This window comes from Lepidochelys kempii, chromosome 1 (assembly GCF_965140285.1).
Source record: "Lepidochelys kempii isolate rLepKem1 chromosome 1, rLepKem1.hap1, whole genome shotgun sequence".
Taxonomy (NCBI): domain Eukaryota; kingdom Metazoa; phylum Chordata; order Testudines; family Cheloniidae; genus Lepidochelys; species Lepidochelys kempii.
The window spans coordinates 35,130,981-35,150,790 of NC_136380.1; the positions used below are offsets into that span (position 1 = coordinate 35,130,981).

The window sequence follows — 19,810 nt, forward strand, 5'->3', positions numbered from 1 at the left end:
CTCCCTTATCTTCCTTGTCCCCCTCTCAAAGGAAAAAGCCACAGACACACACAACTTGGGTGTGGCAATCTTACAGGAGAGTCTATTAAACAGGAGCCACTCCTTCAGCTGCATGGTTCAAAAATAAACAAAACCATCCAACAAGAAAATCTTAAAATCAAACTATTCAAGTCTTCTCATCTAAGTGTTTATAAAAATCAGACCACCCCAAGGCAGGGGTTTTGAAGAAGAGCCAGTCAGCTTTAGGTAGCTTAGGGTCATTGAATCAGCTAATGCCATTGACACAGAAAGAAGCAAAAACTCAGACTAGAATTATTGTTTGTCTTCAGCAGCACCCAATATAGGCTGGGTGTTCTACACAGCAAAGAATGCAAGGTTTCTACTCCGGAGAGTTTACAATCTAGAGACAAGTCAGAGGGTGGAACATACAAAACTAACAGTGCAAGTCCCCTGAGCCAGTGAGCCCTTGGAAAGCCCCCTGAAGTTACGCTGAGAAGTTTGCAGCGGTTCTTTTCTTTCCCTTCCCTCAGTTGTTCCTGGGCGTCCCGGGACACGAGGAATTACAGGTGGTTACAAAATGCTGCAGTGGGAGCGTCACACTCAAACAGCATGGGGAGAGGAGGGGGAAGAGCGGATAGGACAACTCTCATCTCTTAGTCCAACACCTCCGCCTGGAGAGATGTTCGTTCTCTCTACCAAGCCAAGCTATGCATAGGGTTAGGCTCAGTAATGTACATTAAACCCTAGTAAGCTATCCACGCAATGCACTAGGTACAGCGTACAGAGACAGGGCTCCCAGTAGGTGTACGTCTGAAAGCGAACGGGGCAGGTGATGGAGGGGAGCGGGGGGGGGGATCGCCGCTGGGTTTGTCTGAGTCCTGTAAATGCTAGTGATAAGAAACAAGAGAGCCACTTACCATCTCGCTTGAGATTAGAGGATCGCAAGGCTTTTATAGATCCGCTCTGGGCAGAGGTGCCCTGACGGCTGCAAAAGTTTGCACAGACTACAACGTAGAGAAGGAGGCGGACGGACAGTTGCATTGGGATCCGCTGTGAGGGGGACCGTATCTGCCCAAAGAAACCCGGCTCCCTCCTCCAAGGAAGCCCCCCCCCCCTCACCTCTTTCCCCCTATGGGGTGGGGTGGGGTTTTGTTTTGTTTTTGGATGCTGAGTCAAAAGCCCCTGAGCTACTCTCCGAGCTGCCCCCACACTTCCTGCATTGCTGAACTTTCTGCTGGGGATCGCTGCCTTCCGAGCGCGGCAGGTGATAGGGAAAGGGGAAGGACAGGGCGAGCCCACACCCCAGCAGCAGCAGAGGCTGGCGAGGTGCCCCTAACTCGGCAGGCGATCACAAGGTGCCGCTGCTGCAGCGGGGCTCCAAGCAGGCGGGCTGAGCCGAGCCGAGCCCGGAGACACGGACTCTCCCCGGCCTTGGGGCTGCCTGTTCCTGCTGAAGTGGCGGCTCAGCGGCGGCGGCAGCTGGTGCCTGCAGGCTCGGCAGCCCCCCGTGCAGCGCTGCAGGCGCGGGCAGCGCACAGCATGTCTGGAGGGCGCGGGCTCCTGCCGTCTCATTCGGGAGGAAGAACACGGCGGCGGCTCCTCCGGGGGGGGGGGGGAGGAGGAGGCGGCGGCTCTGGCCTTGGGGGGCAGGGCAGGGGCGGGAGTGGCACTGACCAGGGAAAGGCAGCGTGGCGGGCCAGGCGGGGTGGAGAGGTGGGGCCAGCTGCGGCCGGGGGGCGCCTGAGGGGATCGGGGTGGCGGCTCCAGCCAGCTCGTGCCTGCGGCTCACGGGGTCGTCTGGCGGCCGAGCTACTCTCGCCTGTCCTCATGGGCACGGGGCAGGATTCGAAGTGTGTCCCCCCCCGGCTGCCCCGCAGCGTCCCCTGGTGGGCACAGAGCACCCTCCCGCTGTGCCACGGGTGAGGGGTCAGCGCCAGGCGCCCACCCTCTGAGTGCCCATGGCTGCCTGGCTGGGAAGGTGGATGGCAACCCTTCTGCCAGTGCCCCTGCAGTAACAAGGGTAGGGTCCTTAGTTTAGGGGAGTCTCCTCGTCTTTTTTTTTTTAATCAAGCCCCACTACCCAGTAATCTGGCACCCTGGGATTACTTGGCCTAGCAAATCTGTACCCACTTGCAAGCACAGAGGTTTAAAACAAATGAACTTTGGGGGAAGGGAGTGGAGAAAAGGGGAAGACCAGTTTGAACTGGGACAAATATTTACGGTTTAACACCTTCCACCACCGTATACCTCAGGGTGCATAAGTCACAGTCCCAAACATTTGGACCCTGAATGGCTGATTCAATTTGTTCAGTCTCCCATCCTCCCACTCTCAGTTTGTGGGTCCCCAACTTCCTCACTCACAGCTTGTGGTTCCAGGAAAATCAGGGAAGTGAGCTGTAGCTCACGAAAGCTTATGCTCAAATAAATTAGCTAGTCTCTAAGGTGCCACAAGTACTCCTTTTCTTTTTGCGAATACAGACTAACACGGCTGTTACTCTGAAACCTGTTTCCTAGAATGGAAGTTCTGGGGCTCTACCACCTGTCCTGCTAGCTTGTCGGCATTTCAACAGCTGGGACAGCGAGGCCTCACCAGAGTTGCTAGGCTGACATAGACTATTGCTCTGAATTCCTCTGCTATCATTTTTCTGCTCACCTGCTGGAAGCTATGTCCTGGGGGTGAATCCACCTTCCACTTTGCTTTGCCTGCTATGGCTGGACCAACTGTTGCAATGCTCTGCCTGCTGCTCAGGTGATTGGAACTGCTCCTGGTCTCTGACCTTTGTTTGCCACGGGCTAGACAACTGCAATCTCTGGCAAGGTCTGGCCACATAAAGCATTTACAGCTTTTTACTCTGCTCTCTCTGATACAAGACAATCAGTAGTCTTAGAAACCCCTCAGAGTCTCTTCTACCTAAAGCTCTTTTACCAGCACCAAGCCAGGAAAATGCAGCTTCTTTCCTTTTGCCCCTTAGCTCTGTCCAGGACCTTTTACCCAACCTCAGCAAACATCAGTTCTCATCAGGTGATCTCATACCAGTCATTGTCCAGGCTTTGCCCATGTGGGTTCCCAACAGGGTATGCTAAAAAATAAGTGTCCCAAATACAAAACTTAATCCAATTATCCCCCAATGTCCACAAACTACCTGCAGTTGATATTTAAAGGAGGTACTGCCTCACTCAGTCAACTCCCCTTGCTCTCCAGCAGATACCATCAGAGAGAATTACCTCCGTTCTCTTGTAGGCTTCAGGCCACAGGGCTTACAAGATGTTAAGTCAAGCACTCAAGCAATAAAAATAGAGATAAAGCTGAAAACTTATCTTAAACTCCACCCCCAGGTGCTTATGCCTTGAAATAGCTCTCTGTTTACATCATCCTCACCATCAACAATTTGTCAATTTAACACATATAAAACAAACAAGATTATCTTATGCAGTCAGTTACGGTACAATACCTACAACAGAATGTTCAGAATTGACTGGCTTTTTAAGTCATGCATAAACCAAGGCAAGGGTGTAGCAAGTCAATTATTTTCAAGTTATAAATACTTAAAATCAGCCAGGTATGGGTTTTTTTTAAGATCAGCTTTAAAATAGGAGTATTTGAGAATGTTGTCTAGGATTTTAGCTTTAAAATTATCTCATTTGTAGCTTTCAGATGCCTCAGAGTTGAAGACTCTACTTTGTGTACTGCAATTATTACTTGTATTACTGTAGTGCCTAAAGGCTGCCTTGTACAAACACACCGTAAGATATAGCCACCACCGAAAGTGCTTACAAATAGATAAGACAGACAGAGGATGTGAAGGGAAACAGAAGGCAAACAGAGACACAGAGAGATGAAGTGACGTGCCCAAGGTCACACATCAGGTCAGTAGCATATTTGGGAATAGAGCCAGGTCTCCTATCTCCCACTTCAGTTTCCTATCCACTAGACCATACCGCAGAGTGGAGTTCACAATTCCACACACAACATAACACGTTGTTATACATCAGTTAACAAACTGGCACTAGTTAAATACTTACCTTTTAAGCAGAATTTATGCTAATACTGTGCTAATAACCTTGCACTATCTAGCTATCTCAGTTCTGCGGGGGACAACCCAACAAGACAGCCATATTAATTATGTTCCCATTAAGTAGAGTGTACAGTAAAAATACTTTTCATTTATTTAGCTCCTTCATACTGAAGCATTTTCTTAATTAAATACTGAACAGCAGTGGCCTGAAGGGTAAGAGCCAAACAGCATATTGAGCAAGAGCGAGAAAGAGAGTAATTTTACCCAAATCAAGCCCTGTGTTTGCTTATACAAATCATTACAGACATTTTAATGACCACAAAGAGAAGCTCACAAGGTTCTTTATTTGGAATTTAATGTACCTACCTTGATGATGAAGGACTGAGCCAACCCTTTCTAGATTTGAGCCTATGGCTCCATGAAGAAATTAAACATTTCAAACCTGGTACGCCTCAAAATCATCCCCTCCAGCAGAATTGTAAAGCTCCATTCTCTATCCTTTTTTAAAAATCATTGTATCTGCTGCAAATGCTTCTGACAAAAAATTCTCTTGACTCTTCTTCTCATCTTATCTTTTACTAAACACACACACACACCAACACACACACAAAAACTATGTTAAAAACACATTAAGGTTGCAAAGTACAGCATTCAAAAGTTAGGAGATGTTAGCATTAAGGTGACTGGAACAACTTTAGTTCAGCCCGTTGTGTATATGTATTTTGATACAGTTTTTAGTTACATGATCACATACTATATTTTCATAGGACCCCTGCCTCATTCAGTGCAGAGGATAGATAATTCTCACTTAATGAGCAGTTATCGCATATTTTGTTTTATCCTCATTTTTCAATATGTGGTGCCTGGCCTTATTTACTGTACACTATTCAAACCCTGCTCTCAAGACAGAGTTATTCATTTCCTCATGGGCTTTTGTATAGCACTCCTCACTATAGTACCCAACCACTTCATAAACATTAAATGTATCTTCACAACACCTGGTAGGTGAGGGGTATTATTATGTCTATTTTGTAGATGGGGAACTGAGGCAGGAAGTGATTAAGGTCAACAATTTCCATTAATTTTGGTTGCCCCATCTGAGACATCTAGGATCTGATTTCTCAGAGTACTTAGCATTATCTAGTATGTTATATGTCTTGTAAAGGGACCACTCAGTGCAACAAAAATAACACTTTACTGACAGGACTGCAGGCTTGGGAATTTGCTGCTTTACCCACCTGCATCACATCAAAGTGTGGGAGTTCCTTCCACTGACAAACAGGTAGTGGGAAGGGATGGAGTATGGCCCCATCCCCTATACACTGGGTAACCCAGTTAGCCCCATTAGGACCCTACTACAATATGTTTAAAGCATAGCTCCCATTTACTTCAATTGCAGCTGTGAGTGCTCAGCACTTCTGCAAATCAGAATCCAGTGTTTCTCAAGACAGGTACCCAGAAAGTGAGGGGGGCACAATTACTGATCACCTGTGAAAAGTTTGGTTTAAGTGACTTGCCCAACATCAGATAGGAACTTTGTGGCACATAGGCTTGAGTTTTCCAGGGCAGCACTGGATTGTTTTAACCATGAGACTGCCCTTTCTCCTCCTGCAAGTACCTGTCTCATTCCCTGTACATATTCCAACTCCTGCAACCAATGAAGCAGGGTCCTATGAACAACAACTTCCTTCACTACCCTACCCTGCTCCATCCCCAGAGCAGGTCCATCCTGTGCATTAAGTGAAGGGGTCTCCCGTGAGATCTCTATGAGCTGAGAGTCTCCCATCAGGACTTCCTCAGGACCTGGAAGCTTGTCTTGGCAAATAGGCCAGTTGCAGCTGCTGAGAGGGGAAATTGCCTCGCTGAACCCCTGCTACATAATTCATGCCTGGTTGTGCAGATGGTGGAGGCCACCTCAGAGCCCCAAAGATTGGTCCTGGCCAACATCACCAGAGTTGGAGACCTCCTGGACTATGGTCGGAGGGTGTGGGTGGACCCCATGGCACGTGCTCAGTGCATGGGGTTGCCACACCATGCATTCACCATTGTGTGCTCCAGCAGGTAAGGGCAGCCTTATCTCTGCTTCTCTTTCTTCTCTCAAGTGGGTACTGGCCATCAGGTCCCTGTACCGTGAGCCCCTAACTACCTCCAATGCATCACCTAAGTCAACTTCACTGCAATGCACAACCTAAGTCCAGCCAGTCCATCTCTGAACCACACCTCATCACATTTGTGCTCCATACCATCCACTTCCTCTCCCTCAGGTCCTGCCCCCATACTAAGTGGTGGGATCTCTTGCCACCTCTTGAGGGTGGCGAACCCAAGGTCCCACAGCCTGCCAAGGATATCAGTTGGTGGCTACTCCACGGAGCCTTGAGCATGGATGTGTTCACAGAGTTTCCTGACACTTGCCCATTCTGCATTAAAAGGGAAATTCTGATGCACACTTACCTATAGTGCACCAGGCTGCACCTCTTGTTGAGGTTCTGGAGGCACTTTTCTCCTCAATTGTTCATTTTTGCACACCCCATTGGTGGGTCCACAAAGTATGGAGACCGCCTCATCAACTACCTCTTGGTGCTGGCCAAGATGGGGAGATACTCTGTGACTGTGGGGCCTATTTCCTGTCCCTTGTTGTCTCACATCTCCAAGCAGAGTTCCTCTGGGCAGCATTCATAGGTGCCTTGGACTCCTTCACAGAGGTCTGATGTTCTCTGCTTGTGTTCCCATCTGGTACCAATTCTGACCTTTGGCCTTCATTTACACCCGTTTTCACATTTGTTGTCCCAAGTACTCAGTTGGTTTCTGGGCCTTGTGGTCCCTCCTTTTGACTGAGGTGGCAGGCCTTTACTCTAGGGTGTCCCTACGCCCACCCCTTACCACAACTAATATAGGCCTTGCACTGAATGAGGTAAGGGTCATGTGGAAAAAATAGCATGTAATCATGTAATTAAAGATGGTCTTATAATGCACAAAGGCAAGGGGACCGAATTAAGGTTGCATAGGAAACTTTAATTATGGCACTTCCAAAATTCTAAGTGCTTGAGTTTGCAACCTTAATAATGTTCTTTTAACACAGTTGCTCTGTTGGAATGGCACATGCATAGTCTGGTCTATTCTAGGAGCTGTGGGAGCCTCATGAATGCTCAGAGGGGATGGACACTTTGGAGATACAATATTTAAAGTCAAAGACGTTTCTACTGAGCAGGTGCTAACTGTAATTTTTCAAAGGCTCATAACTTGGCCAGATTTGGGGAGATTTTCAAAGGGATGGCAAAGGACACATCCCTAACACAAAGGTTACTCTCCTGCCAAATTTCAAGTCCCTGTTCCAAAGAATAAGAGTGCTAGAGCTGTACAAAGAAAAGGTCTCAAGAATTTTTGAATATGAGTGAAACAATATATTTTCCCCTAGCCTCATTCTTGCAGATGTTTTGGCTGAAATTATAAATAAAGAAAAAACAACCTGAGCCAGATACCCAGCATAGAAAATTCCAGCCCAAATGGTTTGGCAAAGTTATAAACAACTAAAAACAGGGTAGTATAACAGGAAGTGTCAAACAGGCTTAACCACAGGTGATTCTACCAGCCAGGCCTGTAACAACTTAAGAAACTCTCAACCAGTCCAGGTTCTATGGTCCTGTATACTTCTCTCCCAAGCCTTAGTTCTCTTCTCCTTTAGCGCATAATATGTACATTACATTTTCAAAGCATTTTACAAAAATGGACTAATCCTCACAGCCTCATGCCTATATGCTAGGTAAGTGTTTGTTAATGTCCCATTTTACAGATAGGGGAATGCAGGATAAAGGCCCAAGGTCACAAAGCACATCAGTATCAGTAACTGAACTAAAACCCAATCCAAATTCTAATCCATTAGACCATAGGTCCTGTCAAAGTTGCTTAATTTCTCTGTGTCTTAGATTTCCCTGGGCAATTCCATATCACACATACCACATTAACCGCTGACGGGAGAGGAACTGGACTTCTACACACCTAGCGCTTCGTACTACTTGTGCAATAGATTATCTGCAGCATGTAATTTTTTTAAACAAATTGTATATGCAAAGTGTGGCATCTTGCTTGATGTTGCTGCAATATTGACCCCCTTTCTTCCCCAGTCAAAATCCCTCCCTCACAGCTGGCCTAGTGAGCATGCTCATCTATAGCTCTGCAGGTCTGGCAATTAGCCTAAATGTATGTTGTGATGTGTTTCCTGTAATCTTTTCCAAGTTGACAAATGAGAAGGTCAGGAAATTGCAGTTGCAAGCTTCATACTAATCAGAGGGCCATGGGCTGGGTATTCCTGTAAGAAGATAAACAAAACAGTATTATTATCCCCATTTTACAGATGAAAAAATTGAGAAACAAAAATTAAGGACTCAATTCTCAGAGCCTGGGCACAGCAGAGACAGGGAGGGACTGAAAGGGAGTGATCATGGCTTACTGAGTCTCAGTATGCATTAGAGCTGCATCCTTAAATTTACCATGCTGGCCAAGATCCCTCATAGATATTATGCCAGCAAGGAATCAACCACAGCAGGTTACTGAGGAAGGTTTGTGTCACTGGAGGTTTCTAAGAACAGGTTGGACAAACACTTATCAAGGATGATCTAGGTGTATTTAATCTGCCTCAGTACAGGGGGATGGATCAGATCACCACTTAAGGTCCCTTCCAGACCCTACAATTCTGTAATTTTATAGCAGAGCCTTGCTCAGCCACCCTACACGTCTCTCCCATTCCCCCCGACACACCGAGACTTGCCCCTTCCCCACTCCTTACATTGGGCAAAGCAGCTTCAGTGGAGGAGGCAGCAGAGTCAGGCACCAAAGCTGGTGGAGGATGCAGGAGAGCCATCTCCTCTTGCTTTATACCAGTGGCAATTCCCTTTACACAGGAGGAATTTAGCAGAGGCAAGCTGTGGCCATTTTAAACTCCCTTTGCACTGTGCAAGTAACACAAGTAGGTTTGGTGACTTGTCTAGGTAGGGCACTAGTGTCTAGTGTAATTAGGAATGATCAGTCATGGGATAAGAAGGAAGTTCCTCTCATGGATCAGTAATGGGTTAAAAGATAGGAAAGGGAAGAAATAAACTGGGATGAGATTGAATCTATATTTTCAGTGGAAGAAGTTATGGCTTAAAGGATTGAATCCCAAACATTTAAATGAATTATTCACCATCAGATAAACTGTAGGCTATTTTAACAGGAATCCCTTTGCTCTACTGCCCTTGTGCTGACCTGGATTCTCACCCCTAGTCCCAGCATGACCACTGGCCACTCATTATAGCCCATATATGTAGAATTCATTATTAATGTATGTTGGACTATCAAGTACTGCATTTATAGGCTACTTTAGCCTTAGTTTTAAGATACCCTATGTGATAATTATCCCCTCCAAGAATGTGAAGTAGTGACTTGCTGATTTTACTCCAAAACACTTTTATTTATTGAAATAGTGACGGAAGTGTCATTGGGATTAGTAAGGAGCAGAATGGATTCATGGACACACAGGTTTTTCTGCGGTTTTTGGTTAGTCTCCAGTATGCACTAGACATTAAAAAAATGCATATCCAGATGTTAGACATGCATGGTTTGGTAAGAATATTTCACAGCTCCAGTAGATTATTCTCTTGGGGAATTACACCATTATGTAGGTTTTCATGAATACTGTAATCCTCAGTCTATTTGAGTTGCAGATCCAGATGTTTTCAATATGTACCACACCCTCTGAGTTACTTTCTTAGACACAAAATCTATAAATGGCAATTTGAGAACCTGTATATTTCACATAACAGTGTCAAACACAATGTATCAGGCTGCATTGCACTTGCCTTTTTGATCAACTCCATCCATGATTTTACAATTCAAATGTCCTTATTTTTTTCCATTTCCTAAATTTCCCTTCATTTCCATTTAGCTGCTCTTAAGCTGTGTTATCTACATTTTAGGTTTCAGAAGATAAGTATATTGCCCATGCTGCAGTAATCTCCTTTCATTGATTTGGGATGTTCGCCAGTCTCTTCTAGTATTCTGTGCTGATATCTTTATGTGACTGGCTTGCATCCAACTACTGTCATCCTTTGACTTCTCCTTATTCCTTTGCTCTTTTAGTGCTGAGAGATGGCATTCTTAGCCTTTGAATGTTGCCCCTTCATCCCTCAAGTTTGTGCTGTAAACTGCTAGGACAAGCCTTTCAAATATTCAGATATTAACATTCAGCCTTTCTAATGTTTTCGCTCACTCTTCACTTGAGATAGCTGTCCCATTGCATTCATCTACTTAATCAGCTGAAATTTAAAGGTTTCATATATTTTACTCCCAGTTAGTACTTCAGTGATCTTTCCGCCATCTAAGACTTTCTTCTAGTGTCTTCAATGTTCTTTGCATTTTACTTTATATATTTTCCTCCATTTGATTCATAAAAGAAAAGAATGTGATTTGCAATTGAAACATTGCACCCTCATTATGTTTCCATCCAAGAAAGAGAAGCTTTCTGATTGCTGTAAAATGGGCTGTAACAAAGATGATTTATAATGGGGATTTAATGTACTTGCATTGTAGCTGGCTTTATATTAGAAAGAATTACATTTTTATCTTCATTATAAGGCTCTTAATGTATCTCACTCCTTTTTAGTTTACAGGACAAAAGCTGTCCCTAGGCAACAGAAAATCCCTGAGTTGCAGCTTTACTTGATTGTATGTACAAGGTACAACTTTCTCTTCATCTGTCACCTCTTGCAAGATGACTACTTCTCTAAAGAATCCATGTGAATTGGAAAAATAATTGTTCTTTGCTACACTGGTCTACAAAATCAACAATGTTCTACTGAAAAAGAAGTATAGAATTCTATTACAATCACTTACCAAGACAAAGTCAGATATATTTAATTTCCTGTGTTTTTCCTGTCAATGCTTCCATTGATTTCAGTAAGCTTTATCAGGCCATTAGGCCGATTCAGACATCTATCCCTATGCAGCACAGCACTTAGCCATTGCTTAAAGTCGGGCAAATACTTAACTTGAAGTCAGTGAGACTTAACCACATGCTTAGAGTTAGGCACGTGTTTAAATGCAATGCTGAATCAGTGCAGACTTTAGCTAGCAAACAGGGGAGTTTGAGAGGGGGAGGAATACTAATCTTGAACAAACAAGGTGCCGAGTACTAATCTTGGGGTGAGTGAATTTGTTTGGCTCTTTGGTTTTTGGCTTTTTGTGTTTTTCTTTCTCTTTCAGGTTATTTAAAGTGTCAGGGTCAATTGGGATTGAGTATTTGGGGACTGTTTGAGCCTTTGTTCCCTGGATCATCTTTGATCAACCTCAATCAGCCTTGTGATCACCCTCCCACTGTGTGATTAATTTCAGGTTTCAGAGTAACAGCCGTGTTAGTCTGTATTCGCAAAAAGAAAAGGAGTACTTGTGGCACCTTAGCGACTAACCAATTTATTTGAGCATGAGCTTTCGTGAGCTACAGCTCACTTCATCGGGTGCAGACCGTGGAAACTGCAGAAGACATTATATACACAGAGACCATGAAACAATACCTCCTCCCACCCCACTCTCCTGCTGGTAATAGCTTATCTAAAGTGATCATCAAGTTGGGCCATTTCCAGCACAAATCCAGGTTTTCTCACCCTCCGCCCCCCCACACACAAACTCACTCTCCTGCTGGTAATAGCTTATCCAAAGTGACCACTCTCCTCACAATGTGTATGAAAATCAAGATGGCCATTTCCAGCACAAATACAGGTTTTCTCACCCCCCCACCCCCTTTTTTCAAAAAAACACACACACAAAAACTCACTCTCCTGCTGGTAATAGCTTATCCAAAGCGACCACTCTCCCTACAATGTGCAAGATAATCAAGGTGGGCCATTTCCAGCACAAATCCAAGTTTAACCAGAACGTCGGGGGGGGGTAGAAAAAAAACAAGGGGAAATAGGCTCCCCCCCCCCGACATTCTGGTTAAACTTGGATTTATGCTGGAAATGGCCCTCCTTGATTGTCATGCACAATGTAAGGAGAGTGGTCAGTTTGGATAAGCTATTACCAGCAGGAGAGTGAGTTTTTGTGTGTGTGTTTTTTTGAAAAAAGGGGATGGGGGGGTGAGAAAACCTGGATTTGTGCTGGAAATGGCCCACCTTGATTATCATACACATTGTAAGGAGAGTGGTCACTTTGGATGGGCTATTACCAGCAGGAGAGTGAGTTTGTGTGGGGGGGGGCGGAGGGTGAGAAAACCTGGATTTGTGCTGGAAATGGCCCAACTTGATGATCACTTTAGATAAGCTATTACCAGCAGGAGAGTGGGGTGGGAGGAGGTATTGTTTCATGGTCTCTGTGTATATAATGTCTTCTGCAGTTTCCACGGTCTGCACCCGATGAAGTGAGCTGTAGCTCACGAAAGCTCATGCTCAAATAAATTGGTTAGTCTCTAAGGTGCCAGAAGTCCTCCTTTTCTTTGTGTGATTAATGAGGGCTGACTATAGGAGAGAAGGCCTTAAAAGCCAGAGGCTAAGTGACCAGGAAGGGGACTGTAAACAGGGAAGTTTGAGAGGGCGTTTGTGAGAGGGAGTCATAATATAACTGCTATCATTAGTAAAGCCGAATCGCCAGTACCAACACTGCTCCCGCCTCCTCCACTGGCACCCAGATCCAGACAGAGACCATGACCCTGGATGCCTCTACCCAGATTCTGGCGTGGATTTGCAGACTGCATTTCCCACTCTTAGCAAGCTGGGCTGGGGGGACTGTCCAGTGTGGGAAAGGAGTCCACTGGCGGTATATCTCAGAAAGCATGTGGGAGAGCCACAGGAAGAAGTGGCTAGGCTGCGGAGCACCTGTGTCCACAAGGAATTCATTGAGAGTATTCATATGGAGATGTCCAAGGCTGAGGAAGCTATCCAGGTAGAAAGGACTGCTGTCATACCGCAGGGGAGGAGGACATGGCACAGGGAGGACACTGGATGCTGGTTACTTTGGGCAGCAGGCAGTGCTCCACCCCTACTCCCAACCCACCCACCACAGTGATGAAGAACCATTATGCTGCCCTGGTAATGAGCAATGAGGAGGAGGAGGAGAAGCCACATACCCCCAAGACTGGGAGGATCGCAGCCACCACTCCCAGGAGGAAACGTAGGGTAGTGGTGGTTAGTGACTCTCTTCTGAAGGGGGTGGAGGCACCCATCTGTCAGCCTGACATGGCATCCCAGGAGGTATGCTGTCTGCCAGGGGCCCATATCCGAGACTTACAGAGGGATTGTCAAGGATCATCCAGCCCCTGACTGCTACCCTGTGCTACTCATCCATGTGGCACTAATGATGCTGCGAGGTGTGACCTTGAGCAGAGCAGAAGTGACTACAGGGCTCTGGGAGTATGGGTGAAGGAGTTTGGAGCGCAGGTGGTATTCTATTTGATCCTTCCGGTCAAGGATAGGGGCCCAGGCAGAGAAAGATGCATCCTGTGAATGCCTGGCTGCAAGGATGGTGTTTCCAGGAGGGCTTCTACTTCCTTGACCACGGGATGCTGTTCCAGGAAGAAGAACTGCTAAACAGAGATGGGGTCCACCTATTATGGAAAGGGAAGAGCATATTTGGATACAGACTGACCAACATAGTGAGGAGCAGACATGCCAAACCTGTGAAAAAAAATGCAGAAATTGGGCTTGTTTTTGGCTTAATCGGCTTGTGAGTCGCTTGTTGGCTAGTTTTTGGCTTGTAGCTTGTTGATTTTTTTTTTTTTGATCGGCTCCCGGAAAGCAGGGACAAGGGAGAGCAAGCAGGGGCAAGGGGTGGGAGAGAGTCAAGGGTGCACAGCGGACCCACCACAGTCCCAGACTGCATGCCAGGGGAATCTAGTCACAGAGTGTTGGGGTTCTTAGGGACTGGCTTGTTTTGGCCTTGAAATGGGATTAGCTTGATTTTTGGCTTATTGTGAAAGTCAGGGTGCTTATTGACTGCATGAAAGTTGGAAACTGTGGTGAGGAGGGCTTTAAACTAGGTTTGACGGGGCAGGGGAAAAACGCCCACAGGTAAGTCAAAAACATGGATAACTGGGAGAAGGGTCAGAATCGGGGGGGGGGGGGAGCATGGGCCATTGTAGCAGGGATAAGAGAGAGACAAGAGAGAACATAGGTGGGAAATCAAATCAGAATCTTAAATATCTGTATACTAATGCAAGAAGCATGGGGAATAAGCAGGAAGAACTTGAAATGCTAGTTAATAAAACACAACTATGAAGTTGGCATGACAGACAGTGGGATAATACACGTGACTGGAATATTAGTATAGGATACAACTTGCTCAGGAAAGACAGGCAGAGGGAAAGGAGGAGGTGTTGCCTTTTATATAGTAAAAATGTATACACTTGGACTGAGGTTGAGATGGAAATAGGAGTCAGACTTGTTGAAAATTTCTGGGTAAGGATAAGAGACGTTAAAAACATGGACGATGTCATGGTAGGGGGTCTACTACACCTAACTAGGAAGAAGAGGTGGATGAGGCTCTTTTTTAAACAACTAACAAAAGCATCCAAAGCAAAGGACTTGGTAGTGATGGGGGACTTCAACTACCCAGACATCCGTTGGGAAAACAACATAGCAGGGCCCAGATTATCCAACACATTCTTGGAATGTATTGGAGAATTTTTTTTATTTCAGAAGGTGGAGAAAGCTACTGGGGAGAGGCTGTTCTAGATTTGATTTTGACACATAGGGAGGAACTGGTTGAGAATTTGAAAGTGGAAGGCAGCTTAGGTGAAAGTGATCATGAAATGGTAAAGTTCATGATTCTAAGGAATGGTAGGAGGGAAAACAGTACAATAAAGATAATGGATTTCAAGAAGGCAGACTTTAGCAAACTCAGGAAGTTGATAGGTAAAGATCCCATGGGAAGCAAGTTTAAGGGGGAAAACAACTGAAGACAGTTGGCAGTTTCATAGAGACATTATTATGGGCACAAGAGCAGACTATCCCACTGCATAGGAAAGATAGGAAGTATGGCAAGAGACCATCCTGACTTAACCAGGAGATCTTCAATGATCTGAAATTCAAAAAAGAGTCCTACAAAAAGTGGAAACTAGGTCAAATTACAAAGGATGAATATAAACAAATAAAGATCTAGAAATCATGACCTATGAGGGAAGAATGAAAAAAATTAGGTTTGTTTAGTCTTGAGAAGAGAAGACCAAGAGGGGACACGATAACAGTTCTCAAGTACGTAAAAGGTTGTTACAAGGAGAAGGGAGAAAAATTCTTTTCCTCAACCTCTGAGGATAGGACAGGAAGCAGTGGGCTTAAATTGCAGAAGGGCAGTTTAGGATGGACATTAGGAAAAACTTCCTAACTGTCAGGGTAGTTAAGCTCTGGAACAAATTGCCTAGGGAGGTTGTGGAATCTTCATCATTGGGGATTTTTAAGAGCCGGTTGGACAAACTTCTGTTAGGGATGGTCTAGGTAATACTCAGTCCTGCCATGAGTGCAGGAGACTGAACTAGATAACCTCTAAACCTCCCTTTCAGTCCTTCGATTCTATGATGCTATGATTTGCTTAAGTGCACGACCTTAATGCTTTATTCTTTGAACTTTCATGATGTTCACAATAATTATTTTGATAATAGTATTATTTTGATGTATGGGTCCAGAAGTGTTTTTAGGATTTTAAGTACTGAAGAATTTACATATAGAGGCTGGCGTAGTAATTCCATCCACTAAAAGGATTATTAACTGAATGTACTACAGCCAACACCATTTGCCTGTATTTGAAGACTACCATTATATTGGTTTTTAATCATTATGCAAAGATCACTGGGTTCTATATATGGGTAAGTGCATTGCAAACATGAGCTGTGCTTTCTCCCTGTTATCAATATTGAAGAAAATAATCACAAACCAAATATTAGTAATAATACAATATGTATCTCACTAAGGTACTAATACATTACCATAGTACCTGAGCATCTCACAATATTTTTAATGTGTGTATCTCCGCAATGTCTCTGCGATAGGAAAGTGCAAGCGTCTCCATTCTACAGATGGAGGACCTGAGGCACAGGGAGACTAAACACCTTGCCCAAGATCACACAGGAAAGTGGTGGCAAAGCAGGTCTCCCACATCCCAGGCGACTACCCTAACCACTGAACCATCCTTTGTGTAGTATCAGAATATTTAGCACCTAAATAGCACTGTACAACATTATCTTACTCTACAAGCTTAGGAGGCAGGTTGGTGTTATTTATTCACCTTAATAGATATATATTAGCCCTAAAGCCAAATGTTCCAGTGTGGATTTTAATCTTCTGCTTGAGTCATGGAGGTCCAAACCCTTGAAGTCCATCTGAATTAACCATCCGAATGCACCATTTGGCCACTCTGTCCTACAACCACTCACAACAAGTATGAATTAAACCAGGTTTATAAATCCTCGATTTAGCATTTTAAAAACTAAGTGCAAGGGAAAAGATGACCTGTTCACTACTAAGTGTGACTCAAACCCTGTACAATCTCTAGTATTTGAAAGTCACCTACAAACCTGATATCTAAGCACTGCTAGGTAGATTGAGTTCCAAAGGACAAGGGATAAATAGAAAGGCAGTACAGTTGAAGGGGAAAAGAGAAAGGGCAGATCAGCAGTATTAGAGCAAAGCAAATAAGTCAGCAGCTGAAGAAAGAGAATATAGCAAAACTCTGCTATAGGCTGAAATTCTATTCCAGCCTTCAGGTGACATTACAAATTACTTGACTTTCACTCTCATGGTAACAGCATTATTATGCACAACAGGTGAACATAATGCTGCTATGCATGATCTATTCTGTCCCCAGGGTATAGCTACCTAATCTCATACTTTCAGAACAATAACACACAAGAACCCCAAAACAGAGAGAGACAAAGCAGATACTAATACTAAGTACTAAACACAGAGAGGCACAACTCACCCCAACTTACTCTAGGCTTTCTGTCTACAAACTGACTCTGCCAGGCCCTGATTGCATGCTTCCCTACAGAGCCCCTGGCCTGCAAGCAGGATCAGGAAAACCCCAGAGAATGTAAAGTGATAGATAAGAACATAAGAATGTCCATACTGGGTCAGACCAAAGGTCCATCTAGCCCAGTATCCTGACTCCCAACAGTGGCCAATGCTGGGTGCCCCAGAGGGAATGAACAGAATAGGTAACCATCAAGTGATCCATCCCCGGTCGCCCATTCCCAGCTTCTGTCAAAAAGAAGTTAGGGACACCATCCCTGCCCATCCTGGCTAATAGCCATTGATAGACCTATCCTCCATTAACTTATCTAGTTCTAGATCACAGTTTCAGTACAGTCTTCAATACATCACAAACGGGAGTGGGAAGGGTAGTGGAGTCTGTCTCAGGCCACTGAAAGCTTTATACCAATGTTCTTACAAATTACAAAAATAATTATAACAACCTCTTGGTATCAAATACATATTAATGCTCATGGCACTATGAATTATATGCAATGCATGATAATTATTAATTTTATAAGAAACAAATTTTTAAAATCTCCTGGATAGGTGAGGAGTTGTCAGGTACAGACCACAGCAATGGAGAATTGGGACAAACTAGTGCTCTGATCCTTTGTACCAGTGGACTGGTTGCACCACGTCTAATCACATCAAGGACGTTAAAGTTGCTCCTGGAGATAGTCTCTTCTACCTCTATGCTACATGCAACAGGTGAACATAAGATGGCAGGAAGTCTGTAGTGCCACCAAAGACGTGCGGATCTTACAGCTGTTCTGTGGCACTCAGATATAGCATGCCTAAATCACGGTGAAGCAACTCATTTATGCTGTGATTCAGCAAGGTAGTTAAGCCTGCACCTAACTTTAAGCATGGGAGTAGTCCTACTGAAATCAGTGAGCCGACTCTCATGCTTAAAGTTAGGCAAGTACTTACGTGCCTTGCTGAATGAGGACCTTAAGGAGCTGGAGAGGTACACAAGGGATAAATGTGACTGAAGGCTTGTCTGCACTTACCAGGGGAATCCACCCTGTGGCGATCAATGCACCAGGGGTCGATTTAGTGGGTCTAGTGAAGACCCACTAAATTGACCGCAGATTGCTCTCCTGTCGACTCTGGTACTCCACCGGAGTGAGAAGAGTAAGGGGAGTCGACAGCAGAGTGTCTCCCTTCGACATAGCGTAGCGTGGACCCCGCAGTAAGTAGATCTAAGCTATGTTAACCTGAGTTATGCTACTAACATAACTCAAATTGCATAGCTTAGATTGACCAGCAGCAGTAGTGTATACCTGCCCTTATAAGTTTTAACTTCTTCAGGGAAGATAATGAGGGTAGACGTAATCCCCTCCTCTCTCTGAGGGATATAGCGCTATTTATTATGGGAGGAAGCTATGTACGCTAATGTTTGTCAAAATCTGTAGTCATGACATGATTTAAATTTATGTTTGCTGGATTCTTAATTACTTTTGTTGCATACTATGATAATTAGGCAGAGCCATAAATGAAATGCTCCAAAGCAGTCATATTTCACTTGGGCTTCACAGTGTTTTGCTGTCACTGTTTGTTTCTAGAGATTGCACAAGACAATTTGTGTGTCATTATTATTTATTTTGGACATTCCATTGTTCACTAGATTTAATATGCTTATGAAGAAACCTGGATCAACAGACTCCGTGAATCTGAGCTGATGATGAAACTAGTGGGGCCAGAACGTCCTGTCGGAGTCAGGAAATAGCTCTAATGCAGCTGATAACCACAGTGATCAATAACCCAAACCTAACTCACAAAGGAGTGGTTTCTCTACAAGACTCATTGTCTGCAGTTGATTGGGGAGAGAAAAAAGTACATTGAATAAACTTCAGGAGGTTGAACTATACTGATTGCAAGAATACAGAAATTTAGACAGTATAGTTAAGGTACCAAGTTATTAACCTTAATAGAAGTTTTAATGAGTAAAAGAGAATACTTTTCAGAAGATTGAATTCAGTGACAAAACCCTATGAAAAACTACTAGATTTTCCAGATCTTCATGTCTCAAATGCATTTCTTTTCCTCTTTTTAATTTTTTCTTTAACAGTTCTCACAAAATATCACAGGAGCACATACAGAGTTTACTTCAGTTTTTATAGAGAGTTACTGTAAAGTCACAACCTCACGGCCCTGCTGCCATCATGAGTGCAGTCTTGTTATCAGTACTGGGTATACAATGGCGCAGTGGTGCCAGGCCCACACTCAAAAGGGGGTTCACCATCTGGAGCGCAGCCCTGCTCCCCCATGCTCCATTCCGAGGCCCAGTCCCTGATCAGCCTCTTTCCCCTGAGGCCTTGCCCACTGCTCACTCCTCTCCACCCTCTTGCCCCCTGCTTGTTCTTCTCTGTCCCCTCCCCCGTGCAAGCGTGCAAGCCTAGGGGGGAAGAAGCTTAGTGGGGGTGGAGCTTCAGGGAGGAGCACAGGTCATCTCTTGGGGGTGAAAAGGCCAAGCAGGGGCGGGGCCTTGAGGCAGAGCTCAGGCGGGGCCTCGGGGGGGGGGGGGGGAGAGGCCAAGCGAGGGTGGGGCTTCAGGGGGGATTGTGGACGACCAGGAGGCAGAGCCATGGTCTGGGCACCGGGGCCCACAAAAAATTTATCCAGCTCTGCCTGTTATTCATTGTTATACATATATATATACACACAAAGGAGTAGTCCTTCTTTCCCCAAAGAGATTACAATACAAATAGCTAAGATAACAAAGAGAAGTGTGATCTCCATTTTACAGATTGGGAAGCAAGGAGATTAAGTGACTAGGCTAAGGCAATCTGGGACAGAGCCAGGAAT

The 19,810-nt window shown here is 44.8% G+C and overlaps 1 protein-coding gene across 3 annotated transcripts in view; it reads right to left on the reverse strand.

Moving 5' to 3' along the window:
• The window catches only part of PDGFD (platelet derived growth factor D), a 187,721-nt gene extending 186,133 nt beyond the window's left edge, over window positions 1–1,588 (reverse strand). For 2 of the 3 annotated variants that reach the window (XM_073338478.2, XM_073338469.2), the window contains exon 1: window positions 918–1,588. In XM_073338478.2, coding sequence (XP_073194579.2) covers window positions 918–1,041 — 124 coding nt within the window. In that variant the 5' untranslated portion in view covers window positions 1,042–1,588. The remainder of the gene's footprint in view (window positions 1–917) is intronic. The other variant, XM_073338486.2, reaches the window with a different exon arrangement.
• Window positions 1,589–19,810: the final 18,222 nt, after the last annotated feature.